The sequence below is a fragment of the Entelurus aequoreus genome, linkage group LG19 (assembly GCF_033978785.1).
Source record: "Entelurus aequoreus isolate RoL-2023_Sb linkage group LG19, RoL_Eaeq_v1.1, whole genome shotgun sequence".
NCBI classification, from domain to species: domain Eukaryota; kingdom Metazoa; phylum Chordata; class Actinopteri; order Syngnathiformes; family Syngnathidae; genus Entelurus; species Entelurus aequoreus.
This window is the reverse complement of record NC_084749.1, coordinates 15,228,612-15,247,483: the sequence shown is the minus strand read 5'-3', so window position 1 is coordinate 15,247,483 and position 18,872 is coordinate 15,228,612. Positions and strand designations below refer to the sequence as shown.

The 18,872-nt window shown below is 33.0% G+C and overlaps 1 protein-coding gene across 1 annotated transcript in view; it reads left to right on the top strand.

Annotated features, from left to right (window-relative positions):
* The first annotated feature begins 13,402 nt into the window (after positions 1-13,402).
* Positions 13,403-18,872, top strand: part of prrx1b (paired related homeobox 1b) — a 34,290-nt gene continuing 28,820 nt past the window's right edge. The window contains exon 1 of the mRNA XM_062027503.1: positions 13,403-14,241. Coding sequence (XP_061883487.1) covers positions 14,010-14,241 — 232 coding nt within the window. The 5' untranslated portion in view covers positions 13,403-14,009. The remainder of the gene's footprint in view (positions 14,242-18,872) is intronic.

The window sequence follows — 18,872 nt, the reverse complement described above, 5'->3', positions numbered from 1 at the left end:
TCAAAGCGTCGCCATCGTGCCGCCGCTGTCCAGGGAGCCTTCTGCTGATTGGAGCAGTGAACTGTGTCTGCTGTCTTCTTGCATTTCCTTCAACTGGAGGACATGTTGACTTTTTACATCCTGAAAAACGCTGACACAACCAACCCCCCTCTCCCCCCCCTTCCCTCCCCTTCCCCCCTAAACCCTTCACAAAACTAGACCTAACCCCCCCCCCCATGCACCCCCCCCCCTCAACCCCCCTTAGCTCCCCTCTCAACTCCACTTGATTGCAGACACAGAATTCTTTTCTGATGACTGCTGCCCATTGAAACATGTTGGAGACATGTTGGAGACATGTTGGAGACATGTTATAGACATGTTGGAGACATGTTGGAGACATGATGGAGACATGTTGGAGTCATGTTATTGACATGTTGGAGACATGTTGGAGTCATGTTATAGACATGTTGGAGACATGATGGAGACATATTGGAGACATGTTGGAGTCATGATGGAGACATGTTGGAGACATGTTGGAGACATGATGGAGACATGTTGGAGTCATGTTATTGACATGTTGGAGACATGTTGGAGTCATGTTATAGACATGTTGGAGACATGATGGAGACATATTGGAGACATGTTGGAGTCATGATGGAGACATGTTGGAGACATGTTGGAGACATGATGGAGACATGTTGGAGTCATGTTATTGACATGTTGGAGACATGTTGGAGTCATGTTATGGACATGTTGGAGACATGTTGGAGACATGATGGACACATGTTGGAGTCATGATGGAGACATGTTGGAGACATGTTGGAGTCATATTATAGACATGTTGGAGACATGATGGAGACATATTGGAGACATGTTGGAGTCATGATGGAGACATGTTGGAGACATGTTGGAGACATGATGGAGACATGTTGGAGTCATGTTATTGACATGTTGGAGACATGTTGGAGTCATGTTATAGACATGATGGAGACATATTGGAGACATGTTGGAGTCATGATGGAGACATGTTGGAGACATGTTGGAGTCATGTTATAGACATGTTGGAGACATGTTGGAGACATGATGGAGACATGTTGGAGTCATGTTATTGACATGTTGGAGACATGTTGGAGTCATGTTATAGACATGATGGAGACATGATGGAGACATATTGGAGACATGTTGGAGTCATGATGGAGACATGTTGGAGACATGTTGGAGACATGATGGAGACATGTTGGAGTCATGTTATTGACATGTTGGAGACATGTTGGAGTCATGTTATAGACATGATGGAGACATGATGGAGACATGATGGAGACATATTGGAGACATGTTGGAGTCATGATGGAGACATGTTGGAGACATGTTGGAGTCATGTTATAGACATGTTGAAGACATGTTGGAGACATGATGGAGACATGTTGGAGTCATGTTATTGACATGTTGGAGACATGTTGGAGTCATGTTACAGACATGTTGGAGACATGATGGAGACATATTGGAGACATGTTGGAGTCATGATGGAGACATGTTGGAGACATGTTGGAGACATGATGGAGACATGTTGGAGTCATGTTATTGACATGTTGGAGACATGTTGGAGTCATGTTATAGACATGATGGAGACATGATGGAGACATATTGGAGACATGTTGGAGTCATGATGGAGACATGTTGGAGACATGTTGGAGTCATGTTATAGACATGTTGGAGACATGTTGGAGTCATGATGGAGACATGTTGGAGACATGTTGGAGTCATGTTATAGACATGTTAGAGACATGATGTAAACATGTTGGAGACATGTTGGAGTCATGATGGAGACATGTTGGAGACATGTTGGAGTCATGTTATAGACATGTTGGAGACATGATGTAAACATGTTGGAGACATGTTGGGGTCATGATGGAGACATGTTGGAGACATGTTGGAGTCATGTTATAGACATGTTGGAGACATGTTGGAGTCATGTTATTGACATGTTGGAGACATGTTGGAGTCATGTTACAGACATGTTGGAGACATGATGGAGACATATTGGAGACATGTTGGAGTCATGATGGAGACATGTTGGAGACATGTTGGAGACATGATGGAGACATGTTGGAGTCATGTTATTGACATGTTGGAGACATGTTGGAGTCATGTTATAGACATGATGGAGACATGATGGAGACATATTGGAGACATGTTGGAGTCATGATGGAGACATGTTGGAGACATGTTGGAGTCATGTTATAGACATGTTGGAGACATGTTGGAGTCATGATGGAGACATGTTGGAGACATGTTGGAGTCATGTTATAGACATGTTGGAGACATGATGTAAACATGTTGGAGACATGTTGGAGTCATGATGGAGACATGTTGGAGACATGTTGGAGTCATGTTATAGACATGTTGGAGACATGATGTAAACATGTTGGAGACATGTTGGGGTCATGATGGAGACATGTTGGAGACATGTTGGAGTCATGTTATAGACATGTTGGAGACATGTTGGAGTCATGTTATTGACATGTTGGAGACATGTTGGAGTCATGTTATAGACATGTTGGAGACATGATGTAAACATGTTGGAGACATGTGGAGACATGTTATAGACATGTTGGAGACATGATGTAAACATGTTGGAGACATGTTGGAGTCATGTCATAGACATGTTGGAGACATGATGTAAACATGTTGGAGACATGTTGGAGTCATGTTATAGACATGTTGGAGACATGATGTAAACATGTTGGAGACATGTTGGAGTCATGTTATAGACATGTTGGAGACATGATGTAAAAATGTTGGAGACATGTTGAAAACATGTTGGAGTCATGTTATTGACATGTTGGAGACATGTTGGAGACATGTTGGAGTCATGCTATTGACATGTTGGAGACATTTTGTAGCCATGTTATAGACATGTTGGAGACATGATGTGAACATATTGGAGTCATGTTATAGACATGTTGGAGACATGATGTAAACATGTTGGAGACATGTTGAAAACATGTTAGAGTCATGTTATAGACATGTTAGAGACATGATGTGAACATGTTGGAGACATGTTGGAGTCATGTTATAGACATGTTGGAGACATGATGTAAACATGTTGGAGTCATGTTATAGACATGTTGGAGACACGTTGAAGTCATGTTATTGACATGTTGGAAACATGATGGAGGCATGTTGAAGACATGTTGGAGACATGTTGGAGTCATGTTGAGGACATGTTAGAGACATGTTGAAGTCATGTTATTGACATGATGGAGACATGTTGGAGACATGATGGACACATGTTGGATACATGTTGGAGATATGATGGAGACATGACGGAGACATGATGGTGACATGTTAGATATATGATGGAGACATGTTGGAGTCATGTTGGAGACATGTTTTAGACATGATGGAGACATTATGGAGACATGTTAAATACATGTTGGAGACATGATGGACACATGTTATATACATGTTGGATATATGATGGAGACATGGCAGAGACATGATGGTGACATGTTGGAGATATGATGGAGACATGTTGGAGTCATGTTAGAGACATGTTTTAGACATGATGGAAACATGTTGTAGACATGTTGGAGCAATGATGGAGACATGATGGAAACATGTTGGAGACATGATGGAGACATGTTGAAGACACGATGGAGATATCATGGAAACATGATGGCGACATGATGGAGCAATGATGGAGGCATGATTGGGACATGTTAAAGACATGTTGAAGACATTATGGTGACATCATGGAGACTTAATGGAGACATGATAGAGATATGTTGGATACATGATGGAGACATGTTAAAGATATGATGGAGACATGATGGAGATATGTTGGATACATGATGGGGACAAGTTAAAGAATGGATGGAGACATGATTGAGATATGTTTAAGACATAATGGTGACATGATGGAGACATGATGGAGATATGTTGGATACATGATGGGGACAAGTTAAAGAATGGATGGAGACATGATTGAGATATGTTTAAGACATAATGGTGACATGATGGAGACATGATGGAGATATGTTGGATACATGATGGGGCATGTTAATGATATGATGGAGACATGTTGGATACATAATGGTGACATGTTAAAGACACGATGGAGACATGTTGAAGACATAATGGTGACATGATGGAGACTTGATGGGAGACATGTTGGAGACATGAAGGGGAGCTGATGGAGACATGTTAGAGACACGTTGAAGACATGATGGAGACTTGATGGGAGACATGTTGGAGACATGAAGGGGAGCTGATGGAGACATGTTGAAGACATAATGGTGACATGATGGAGACTTGATGGGAGACATGTTGGAGACATGAAGGGGAGCTGATGGAGACATGTTAGAGACACGTTGAGGACATGATGGAGACTTGATGGGAGACATGTTGGAGACATGAAGGGGAGCTGATGGAGACATGTTGAAGACATAATGGTGACATGATGGAGACTTGATGGGAGACATGTTGGAGACATGAAGGGGAGCTGATGGAGACATGTTGAAGACATAATGGTGACATGATGGAGACTTGATGGGAGACATGTTGGAGACATGAAGGGGAGCTGATGGAGACATGTTGAAGACATAATGGTGACATGATGGAGACTTGATGGGAGACATGTTGGAGACATGAAGGGGAGCTGATGGAGACATGTTAGAGACACGTTGAGGACATGATGGAGACTTGATGGGAGACATGTTGGAGACATGAAGGGGAGCTGATGGAGACATGTTGAAGACATAATGGTGACATGATGGAGACTTGATGGGAGACATGTTGGAGACATGAAGGGGAGCTGATGGAGACATGTTAGAGACACGTTGAGGACATGATGGAGACTTGATGGGAGACATGTTGGAGACATGAAGGGGAGCTGATGGAGACATATTAGAGACACGTTGAGGACATGATGGAGACTTGATGGGAGACATGTTAAAAAAAAAGATGGAGACATGTTGAAGACATTTTAGATGTTGATAGTATTACAGACAAAGAGTATATGAAATATAGAAGCAATGAAGAATAGTCTTGTATTGCAGTCACAGTTGTGATCATGTATACTGTATTCATTGACAACATGCATCTCCTATGTTTCTGCTAAGTGTCTCCTAAGTTTCTTCTAATCTTATAATTTGTTTTGCAGTTTTGTCTTTGTTTCTTCTTAGTCTCTTTGAAGTTTCTTTTTGTTTCCTTTTAAGTTCCTTCTAAGTTTTTTCTACGTTTCTCCGAAGTTTCTTTTGATTTCTTTCAAGGTTCCCTGTAGTTTCATCTAAGTTTCGTTTTAGTTTCTTCCAAGTTTCTTTAAAATGTCTTCTTAGTTTCTTTAAAATGTTTTCATAGTTATTTATTAGGTTGTTCTTTGTTTCTTCTAAGTTTTTCCAAAGGTTATTTTTAGTTTCTTTTAATTTTCCTGTAAGTGTCTCTTAAAGTTTATCCCTAGTTTCATCTCAGTTTCTTTTTAGTTTCTTCCGAGTTTTTCCTTGGTTTATTTAAAGTCTTTTCTTAGATTCTTCTAATTTTCTCATGTTTTTTCTTAGTTTCTTGTAAGTTTCTCCCATGTTTATTTTTAGTTTCTTCTCATTTTCTTGTAAGTGTCTCTTAAGTTTATCCCTAGTTTCAGCTCAGTTTCTTTTTTAAGTTTCTTCCTAGTTTTTCCTTAGTTTATTTTAAGTCTTTTCTTAGATTCTTCTAATTTTCTCATATGTTTTTTCTTAGTTTCTTGTAAGTTTCTCCTATGTTTATTCTTTCTTTCTTTTAAGTCTCCTTATATTTTTCAAAGTTTCCTTATTAGTTTCTTATAGTTTCTCCTAAGTTTCTTCTGAGTTTATCCTATGATTCTTCTTACATTCCAAGTCTTTTATTACATTTCTCTTAAATTTTTTCAAAGTTTCCTCTTAGTTCCTTCTTTGTTTCCTCTTAATTTTTTTTCTCAAGTTTCTTGTATGTTACGTCCTAGTTTTTTTCTAAGTCTCTCATAAGTTTCTTCCCCGTTTCTTTTTAGTTTATTTTCAGTTTGTTCTTTGTCAACATGAAACAAAGAAAACAGCTCTCAGGAAAATATTAGTTTTTTTCGTTTTGTTTTTTTCATGGACGTTGGCACCGGAATGAAAATAGGATCTGGGAGGAAAAGCCGTGATGAAAAAGTCTCCTCTAGCCTGCGCCTTCATTAAAAACGTGGAAAGAACGAAAAGCAAACATCTGGATTCAATCTGGTTCACTTTGATGGCATCAAGTGTTCTTTTCCCAAATCAGGACTTGAACCTTTGGGGACGTCTTTGAGTCTCTGAGTCCTGAACACATCAACCCTTCCATCACCTCCAACACACAACACACATTTCAACACATACACATGTTCTCTTATTGCTAATCAGTGCAATACACACTGCCAGTAGCCTACATATACTACACACATGTTCACTATAAATACACACACTACATATGTACATTATACTAAAAAGGGGAAAAAAAGAAATAAATGATTAAATGGCATGAATTATGAAAAAAAAATGTTTTCAATCCTGACGTGTAAGCAGATATTATTTCATTGATTGATTGATTGAGACTTTTATTAGTAGATTGCACAGTACAGTACATACACTGCAAAAACTGAAATCTAAGTAAGATGAAATATCTCAAATAAGTGTGATATTTGCTTATTTTCTGTCTGATAAGATAATTCTTCTCACTAAGCAGATTTTATGTTAGAGTGTTTTACTTGTTTTAAGGGGTTTGGTCCTAAATGATCTCAGTAAGATTTGATGACCTATATTGAGTAAAACATGCTTGAAACTAGAATATCAAGAAAAAAAATCATGACTTTGACACAATTGTGTCTCATAATTAAAACAGATGACAGCCAAATGGACTTTGATGTTTTATCTTCAATGAAACAATAAAAAACACATACTCATATAGTAGTACAGTTGGCACAGTACAGTAAACTGACAGTTAATATTTAAACATTTAACATGTGACATTTCTAACAATTTTGAACAGAAATAGTTCATGCACATTCAGGTAAATTCTTCAAAATTACAATTAAAAATATTTTGGCCGGGGGCCGGGCTGTATATATGCGCACTAATTGACTGAAAGAGCACGCACTTGGCGCGATGATGTCATGTTATCCATGGAAAAATGCATTTTTAGATCATATGAGCGGCTAGGAGACCCCGAGAGTAACAAGCGGTTGCCTTGTTGAATTTCCATTAAGAACAATAAATTAGTTTTTAGTATAAATTTGCTGGTTTCAAGAAATGTAATGCCGAGCACATATCATTATGTCAAGATAATGGCACTAGCATTTACTTAATTTAAAACTATTTTTCAACCTATTGCGCAAAAAGGTCTCTTTTTTTTTTCTACCAAGAAAAGTGCACTTGTTATTAGTGAGAATATACTTATTTGAAGGTATTTTTGGGTTCATTGAAGTTAGCTAATTTTACTTGTTTTGGAAAGTCTTGACAAGCCAAATTGGCAGATAATTTTGCTTAGTTCAAGTAAAATACCCCTAATTTTTGTATTTTTTTCCCTTGTTTTTCAACACTGACTTTTTGCAGTGTATTCTACAATTGATCACTAAATGTTAACACCCGCATACGTTTTTCAACTTGTTTAAGTCGGGGTCCACGTTAATCAATTCATGGTACAAGGACGTTTAAGAAGCTAATACGCTAATGACTATTATGCTAAGACCTAGGAAAATAGGTACAGTGCACAAAAAGCTCCACCTGCTAACTTTATTAACTATGGCAGTATCCCGCCGGAAATAGAACGAGCTAGCATGCTAACAGCTAGCATGGCCGCCGGTGTAGCTAATAATTGGACGGCGGGTGTAGCAATATTTTGTGTGTTCTTCATGTGTTCCTAATATTTTGTGACAAGATGAAAAGTAAATGTGCTTTATTAAATCAAGATAGTAGAAAAATGTGCAAGAATAATTTTAGCGGGTGGGGAGGCCTGTCGTGCGGCTGCTGTCGGCCATCTTGACAATGACTCGGCAGATGCCCTGAAATTGAAGGAGAAACGTAATGTTGAAAAAATGCTCGTCACGGCTGCTTGTCAAAAAAAAGAAGAAGAATCCAAACGACGAGCGGGAACATCCAGAGGCTTTGATAGAAATACACCCATGCCTAATTTCCTAAATCGAGTAAAAAATTGCTCGCAGGAGAGAAATTTAAAAACATGAGGGGTTTTTTTCTTGTAATTTGGGCTTTAACAAAGATGGATAATGGCTGCTATTTCTGGCTTTAAGAAGGAAAAAAATATCGAATTTAACATAGGCATCATAAATCATACACATGTGACACAAAATGTAGGCTAATTTTGATTATGTCATCATCTAAATTGCATGAATAGGTTTTTTTTTTTTTTTTTTTTTTTTGTTTTTTAAAAAATTTTATATATATATTTTTTAATTTTTATTTTATTTTATTATATATTTTTTTGTCCTGTCCAGCTTCTCAGGCAAATCATATAGTTGATGTAGATGCCCATATCGGCTGTTCAGATTTACTTTACAAAAGAGAAGTGCAGGATACTTCTCTTGTTACCTTATTTGTATTTGACTTTATTAAATGCATTTACACTAACGTTCAAAAGTTTGGGGTCACCCAAACAATTTTGTGGAATAGCCTTCATTTCTAAGAACAAGAATAGACTGTCGAGTTTCAGATGAAAGTTCTCTTTTTCTGGCCATTTTGAGCGTTTAATTGACCCCACAAATGTGATGCTCCAGAAACTCAATCTGCTCAAAGGAAGGTCAGTTTTGTAGCTTCTGTAACGAGCTAAACTGTTTTCAGATGTGTGAACATGATTGCACAAGGGTTTTCTAATCATCAATTAGCCTTCTGAGCTAATGAGCAAACACATTGTACCATTAGAACACTGGAGTGATAGTTGCTGGAAATGGGCCTCTATACACCTATGTAGATATTGCACCAAAAACCAGACATTTGCAGCTAGAATAGTCATTTACCACATTAGCAATGTGTAGAGTGTATTTCTTTAAAGTTAAGACTAGTTTAAAGTTATCTTCATTGAAAAGTACAGTGCTTTTCCTTCAAAAATAAGGACATTTCAATGTGACCCCAAACTTTTGAACGGTAGTGTATATTATCATTTGGTGCAGCCGGGCCGGAGCAGGAGGGGATAGAAAGAGGAAAAAAAGGAAGACAGAGGGGGAAATTGTGGAGACAAGAGGGGGATTAGACAGAGAGATAAAAACAACAACAGCAAACACAACAACAACAACAATAGAGCAACATCAGCAAATACGACATGTACAAATATGATGGTAAAAGTGCTAGCAAAGAAGCAGTTAGCGAAATAAATAACAATACATAAATGACAATGAGCATTATTACACTACAAATGGAGCAATACAAATACCAATAGAAATAGCGCTATTGATAATGAACAATACCAATAATTGACCTCTATTATCAACAATACAGTTGTTCAAATGCAACAATACATATACGTAATGATAACTAGAGATACAAAAGAATGCAGAAAAATGGAGGGGAAGAAAGAGAAGCAACCTATATTAACCTTGTGGATTGTTATAGTAACAATAGGTTAAGCTTTGTCAGTGTGCCATGTGTTACCCAGTTCCCCCCTAGGGCAACAACAAATTATTATGTGCATGAGTGTATGTATGTATATGTACAGTATGTGTATATGTATGTTTTGTACAGTGAATGTATGGCTATTATTTTTAAAAGGCAAAAATAATAACAATGTTAATCATCAGTGAGTGTCCCAGCTCACACTTTATTTGGGATACAAGTTTTCTTTAGACGATCGTTATGCTTTAGTTAGCGAGGAAAAAAATGGTGTTAGGCTCCTCGTCACCACTAGTTGGCGCAGTGAATGTCACAGTGAACCCAGTAAGAGGCGACCAAAGGTCTCCGAGCCGGGTTGTCTCAGCGGCATCGCTCGTTATGACTCCTGCTAGTCAAAGGCTCGGCTGCATGCTTGTGGAGTTGTTCTGCACTCTGCCACACCTCACCTTTTTGCAGCGGCGGTAATGCACACTCTGCTTTTATGGACATTTTTTATGACTGCTATCATAGGCAACATCCATCTAACATAAGGTTATAAAAACATTATGAATATGTTTGTGAATCTAATATCTAAGCTATAAATAAATACTATATATATATATATATATATATATATATATATATATATATATATATATATATATATATATATATATATATTAAATAATATGTATTTATTGTTAACATTATAAAAAAGTAAGTAATGTAAAATATATATTTAATTCAATAAATGTTGATACTTCTTAATTTAATACATTTTTGATAATTATTTAATGTTTGTGCACCACATTAATGAATTATGATAAAATGTAATTATTATTACTTGAAATATGTTTTGTACAGTATGTGGACATTATAAGTGCATATCATATGTTTATATTACGTGTATATTATAGATGTAATTAAAAGTGTATATTATATTGTTCTATGTGTATATTACAAGTGTATATTATGTGTGTATTTTATGTGTAATATAATATTATTGATGTATATTCTTTGTATATCAAGTCTATAAGAGTAAATTAAATGCGTATATTATGTGCATATATTACACGTGTATATTTAAAGTGTATATAAGTCTATACTAAATGTGCATATTATGAATGTATATTATGAGTGTCTATATTGTATGTATATAAAATATGTATATGAGAGTATATACAATATGTATATTATGAATGTAAATTAAATGTGTATATTATTTGAATATATTATAAGTGTATATTTAAAGTGTATATATATGTTTGTATAAAATGTGTATAATATGATCATATGAGTGTAAATCATAAATGTATATAAAATGTGTATATTATGAGTGTACATCATAAATGTGTATTATGAGGGTTTACATTAAATGTGTTTATTACTTCTTAATGTAATCAATTTTTGATAATTATTTAATGTTTGTGCAACAAATTAATAAATTATGATAAAATGTAATTATTATTACTTGAAATATGTTTTGTATAATGAATGTATGTACCAGTATAGTATGTGTACATTATAAGTGCATATCATATGTTTATATTATGTGTATATTATAGATGTAATTAAAAGTGTATATTATTGCATATCAAGTTTATAAGAGTTAATTAAATGCGTATATTATGTGCATATATTATACGTGTATATTTAAAGTGTATATAAGTCTATATTAAATGTGCATATTATGAATGTATATTATGAGTGTATATCATGTATGTATATAAAATATGTATATGAGAGTATATAAAATATTTATATTATGAATGTATATTAAATGTGTATATTATTTGAATATATTATAAGTGTATATTTAAAGTGTATATATGTTTGTATAAAATGTGAGTGTAAATCATGAATATATATAAAATGTGTATATTATGAGTGTACATAATAAATGTGTATTATGAGGGTATACATTAAATGTGTTTATTAGCGTATATAATGAGTGTCTATTTTTGAGTGTATATTATGAGTGTAAATCTTAAGTGTATATTATGAGTGTATATAGTACGTGTATGTCAGGTGTGTATATTATGAACCTATTTTATATTATGTCTGTACATTATGAGTTTATATAATATACACTCATAATATACAAAGATAATATACACACACACAAAGGGTGTGTCTACTATGAATCTATTTTATGAGTGTTTATTGTAAGTGTAAATTATACATTTATATTATGAGTGTAAGTGTATATTATGTTTGTTTATTATGAGTGTGTATTATAAATGTATTTTATGAGTATACACTGTAAGTGTATATTATCAGTGTATATTATGTTTGTATATTATGTGTGTATTTTATGAGTGTATATTTTGAGTGCATGTCATTTGTGTATATCATGAGTGTCTATTACGAGTGTATTTTATGAGTGTATATTGTAAGTGTATATATTATAAGTGTATATTGTGAATGTATATTATGAGTGTATGTCAAGTGTGTATATCATGAGTGTATTTTATGAGTGTATATTGTAAGTGTATATATTATAAGTGTATATTGTTATTGTATAATATGAGTGTATGTCAAATGTGTATATCATGAGTGTATTTTATTAGTGTATATTGTAGGTGTATATTATAGGTTTATTTTATGAGTGTATATCCTGTGTGTATATTATGAGTGTATGTCATATGTGAATATCATGAGTGTATTTATGAGTGTATATTGTAAGTGTATATTATAAGTGTATATTGTAAGTGTATATTATGAGTGTATGTCCTATGTGTATATCATGAGTGTTTATTATGAGTGTATTTTATGAGTGTATATTGTAAGTGTATATTATAAGTGTATATTGTGGGTGTATATTATGAGTGTATGTCATATGTGTATATCATGAGTGTATTTTATGAGTGTATATTGTAAGTGTATATTATAAGTGTATGTCATATGTGTATATCATGAGTGTTTATTATGAGTGTATTTTATGAGTGTATATTATAAGTGTATATTGTGAGTGTATATTATGAGTGTATGTCATATGTGTATATCATGAGTGTTTATTATGAGTGTATTTTATGAGTGTATATTGTAAGTGTATATTATGGGTGTATGTCATATGTGTATATCATGAGTGTTTATTATGAGTGTATTTTATGAGTGTATATTGTAAGTGTATATTATAAGTGTATATTGTGAGTGTATATTATGAGTGTATGTCATATGTGTACATCATGAGTGTATTTTATTAGTGTATATTGTAAGTGTATATTATAGGTTTATTTTATGAGTGTATATCATGTGTATATATTATGAGTGTATGTCATATGTGTATATCATGAGTGTATTTTATGAGTGTATATTGTAAGTGTATATTATGAGTGTATGTCATATGTGTATATCATGAGTGTTTATTATGAGTGTATTTTATGAGTGTATATTGTAAGTGTATATTATGAGTGTATGTCATATGTGTATATCATGAGTGTTTATTATGAGTGTATTTTATGAGTGTATATTGTAAGTGTATATTATAAGTGTATATTGTGAGTGTATATTATGAGTGTATGTCATATGTGTATATCATGAGTGTATTTTATTAGTGTATATTGTAAGTGTATATTATAGGTTTATTTTATGAGTGTATATCATGTGTGTATATTATGAGTGTACTGCATAATAAACGTCCAGACTTAAGATACGCGGTGGTAGGGTTAGGGTAAGGGTTGGGTACAGCTAAATTAACTTTGTGTATAACTTGTAAGTTTTTTGAGGAGAAGCAGAGCGACGAAGTTGTTGTTCTTCCTCCTGCTGCAATTTCTTCCAAAGGGGAGGAGACTTGCTGAAGGTTGTTTTAAAAGTTATTTCCACACAAGCAAAACTTTTCATTTGACGGAAAGGAAGAGCGCAGCTTGATAGCCTGAAGGACACGCGCCCAGCCTACTTCTACTGCATCGTTACCACTTTAATACCGCCTTATTACTGCGTTAATACTGCCTAATCGATAGCGCCTTTTTATTGCATTGTTACTGTATTGCGGCTGCGTTATTCCTCATTCATTACTACGCTATTACTATATTACTACTGCATTATTACTGCTTTATTACTATATAGTCACTGCCTCACTGCTGCTTGGGTCCTGCATCATTGGTGCATCATTCCTGCAGCGGGGCAGGCGTTGCGGACACATCTGGTCGTCATCAGAAGGGGCAGCGTCTCTTTCTGCTCACATGTGACTCCAGCAGTGAGTGAAGACAAGTCCAAGAGGAGCTTTTAGAAAACATTGCTAAAGTTTGACAACAAACTTGTTGTGTTTTTTCGGTGTATGGATTGACTTTGAAGCTCTGATTGCGGGAACGACGCAGGGAGAAACTTTCGCCTTTTTTCTTCGAGCCTCCAAGGCTCGTATTTTTTGGTCTTTTGTCCAACGGAAAAGAGACGCCCTGCAAAGCAAGGATCTATTTCTTTTTTCAGTTGGGGTTCTTTTTTTTCTTCCCTTCCCTCGCTGTCATGACGTCCAGTTACACACATGGAATGGACCGGAACCGCTTGGAGAGTCCCGTCACCGCCAACCTGGACCACTTGCAAGCCAAGAAGAACTTCTCCGTGAGCCACCTTCTGGATCTGGAAGAAGCCGGGGAGATGGTGGGCTCTCAGGCCGACGAGAGTGTCGGCGAGGCCGGGAGAAGTTTACTGGAGTCTCCGGGACTCACCAGCGGGAGCGACACCAACCAACAGGACAGTAAGTAGCTTCATCGTCAATAATACAACCGATCCAATACTTTGATTGATTTTTTTCCAGTGCATCATAATACTTCATGTAATAATATCACTTTTATTATAGTGGGTGTTAAAATAGACATTATGTTTACAAAAGTACAATTTAATTACACTTTTTAAATGTGTGTTGGTATATATGTATGTATATATATACAGTATATACACATATTTAAATGTATGTTGGTATATATATATATATATTTAAATGTATGTTGGTATATATGTATGTATATATATACATATATTTAAATGTATGGTGGTATATATATATATATATATTTAAATGTATGTTGGTATATATGTATGTATATATATACATATATTTAAATGTATGTTGGTATGTATATATATATTTAAATGTATGTTGGTATATATATATATATATATATATATATATATATATATATATATATAGCGGGTGTTAAAATATACACTATGTTTACAAAAGTACAATTTAATTACACTTTTTAAATGTGTGTTGGTATATATGTATGTATATATATACAGTATATACACATATTTAAATGTATGTTGCTATATATATATATATATATTTAAATGTATGTTGGTATATATGTATGTATATATATACTGTACATATATTTAAATGTATGTTGATATATATATATATATATATATATATATATATATATGTAAATGTATGTTGGTATACATGTATGTATATATATACATATATTTAAATGTATGTTGGTATATATAAATATATATATTTAAATGTATGTTGGTATATATGTATGTATATATATATATATACATATATTTAAATGTATGTTGGTATATATATATTTATATATATACACGCACACACACACACACACAAATATATATATATATTTATATATATATATATATATATATATATATATATATATATATATATATATATATATATATATATATATATATATATATATATATATATATATATATATATATTAACATGCATTTAAAAAGTATAATTAAAGTGTATTTTTGTAAACATAATATATATATATATATATATATATATATATATATATATATATATATATATATATATATATATATATATATATATACATACATATATATATGTACAATAGGTAGGTAGGTTTTAAAAAAAAAAAGTATATTTGTTATTCTTGTTAATTTTTTAAAAAATAATTATGTATTTTTTTTGTACAAAATAGTTGTGTGTCCAAACTGTGGGGGCAACCGTGTAAAGTTTTATGCACGCGATATTTTGGCCTTTGAAGGTGGGCTTAAATGTGTTTTTTCCAGTAGTCCAAAAGGACGCCGGAGTAAAAGTTCAACAAACAAAAAGTCTCTCTGTCGCAGCAAGGAGCGAGAAGAAAAAGGAAATTTTTTAGGGTTTAATGGGTGTTGTTGTTATCTTAAAGGCTCAAAATGAGCGTCGTGACGGAGTGGAAGTGGTTTTAGGTCACGTCGTTAATTTCAGCTTATTTTCCGCCTGTCAAACACTCTCACACCATCTGACCCTAATCGTTTGTCATCATTAACACGCTTGTCTTTAAACAATAACAACACATACCATGACTCTGATTTATTGTGGCATTAATATTATTATTATTAGGATGGAAATCAATATTTACAATATTATTACAATACACAACACATCACTTTATATTAACTTTGTGTACTGTATTTCCGTCATGTTGCTTTAGTACAAGTATTTTGAAATTACATAGGAAAATAAAAAATACTAAAAAGGTAAAAAATAGCATTAAGGTTTCAAGTAAGGACAAAAAAAGAGGATATTTTATTAACAGTTAGAAGATCATTTGTGTGAAAATTGTGATGAAGGGATGAAGCTAAAAAGAAAATTATTAGAAAATTATTATCCTGTATCTCTTGAATAAGTTTAATGTTTTCTTGTTGGAAAATTATACATTCATTTTCAATAAGAATGTTTTTTTTTAGGGAACGTGTTAATTGTTAATTGTTCGACATTGGATTGTTTGAATAAGTGAAGTGTCAGTAACTGAGGAAATGGAAATAATACATAGATTAATTTAAATTCAGAATTAAATATAACATACATATTATTGTCTAAATACATTTTAACATTCAAGAAATAATACGCTCTGTCACTTAACCAAAAGGCTGACAAGCCAATTTTTCTTGAACTATATAATACTTAACAATTATTATTAATGTTAAAATTATTATAATGAATTTGTTGGTTTTAGCCTGTTTTTTTAAAAATAATAAAATTGAATTATGCAGCCGTCAGTTGAAACGGTTTGGACACGGGTGCCTTTGAAAGTGCGTAATATTATAATTAGCATTTTAAAAAAATAACGTTTTATATTTTTTCCTAATAAGGGGTGGAAAAGTATTTTTAATGAGCTATAATTATAGACCCATTTATGTAATTATTGCTATTATGCAGCTTAAATGCTGTGATCAATGTAATATTGGACAATAAAACATTTGTTGTACATTAATACTGAAATAAATGTAACATTTGACAACAATAATTTGAACACATATTAATACTGTAATAAATGTAACACTTGACAATAATGTGAACACATATTAATACTGTAATTAAAGTAACATTTGACAATAATAACTTGAAAGTTTATTAACATTGTAATTAATATAGCATTTAAGTGATTTGACAATAATAATGTTGTTATAGGTCAATGCTGTTGTTAATGTACATTTGATGATGCTAATTTGAATGTAGATTAATACTATAATAAATGCGACATTTGACAATAATACCTTGAATGTACAATACTACTGTAGTACATGTAACATTTGACAATAAAAAACTTTGTTGTAGATTAATACTGCCATTAATGTAATATTTGAAGAGAATAACTTTGTGGTGTACACTGTAATGAATATATATTTGACGATAATAACTTAAATGTAGATTACTCTTCTAATGAATATAACATTTGACAATATTAGTTTTGTTTTAGAATAATACTGTGATTACTGTAAAATTTGACAGTAATAACTTGAATGTAAAATAATACTGTAATAATGTAACATGTGCCAAAAACATTGTGATGTGACAATAATAAACAATAATAATTTGAACGAAGATTAATACTGTAATAAATGTAACATTTGACAATATAAACTTTGGTGTGAATTAATAAAGTATTAAAATTAATGCTGTGATATGCCAAGTTATTATTGCCAATAATAACTTCAATGAAGATTAATACTGTAATAATTGTAACATTTGCGTTATCATCATGGTTTAGATGACTGGGAACATGCTAAACAAAGTCCAAAAAATATGCGTACACTTGCATGAGACGCAGTAAAAATATGTGAAACATTTCAAAGTCCATGTAAATCATCATTTATATAATAATAGAATAATTGAACGCTTTGGCTCGTGGCCAAAAGAGTTGAAAAAAAGGAGAGTCATTTATGTAATTGACGTCATTTGACTTTTGGTTTTGGAAGAAAAGGTGAAAGGTCGGCTACTTTTTCAAGCTATGCGCTTGTAATTGAATCTAATGTGAGCCGCTGACATGTCAATCATTCGCAGGGTGACGCTATAATAACATAAAACATGTTTCTCTCAACAATTGATTGATTTAGGCAGAAAATAGCGGAGACAAGTTTTCAACCAAGTATCTACGTACAGTACGTGCAGTACGTGGCTACTCAACACTAACATTTACCGTTTATAAAATGAACATTTCTGCTGGTACTCAATAAGTTAGTTCATTTTTATTCGTCCAATCACGTTTATAACACGCTAACATACAACTATACTTTAATGGATATAAAAATATTCCTTTAACGTTCATCACTATTATTAGAGATACATTGAAAAGAAAAGGAGAAGTTTGTGGTGTTTTTTTACTACTGGAAACACTTAAATTGTACTTCATTTGGGAATCAGATCTCCACTCCAACAGTGCAGTTATTGTCTTTATGATATTTTGTGGTCATTTGTCATTAAATGTAGGCATAATGTCGGAAATCGTTGAAGCAAATATTCTTTGACACGTTGGTGTGCTCCTCAAAATCTTGTGGCGAGCTTCCGGTAATCGATATCGATACCGAATGGTACCAACTTTCCATACTTTTGTGTTTGTGTGATCATAAATGTTGATTTGCTTTATAATGATAAAACATATTTAACATTTAAACAGTGCGTTGATACAGATAACTGTACTGTCAATCTGTTATGTTTTGTTTTCCTACGCTTCTAAATATTATTTGCAAGTATGCCTTCATTTCAGTTTGTCCTATGTGTGTTGCCGCAGTCAGGAAGTAGTCTTTGCCATTAGGTGGAAGGCACCACATTTGACTTTTGTTGATTCCTACAAAATGTTTTATACTGCAAACGTTGTATTTAATATTCACCAGCTGTTTCATTGTAACTACATCTTCTTTTTTTCATTAAAAAATTTGCAGGTGTTGAAATCGCCATGTAAAATCGCTAATGCTAATCAGTATAATGTATATGGCTTAGGGGTTTCAAAAAAAAGAGAAAGTTTTTCAAATGAATCGTGATTCTTATTTGTAATGATTAAAAAGAGAATAATCGGAAAAAATAAATAAATACTGTATATATAAAAAAATAATAAAATA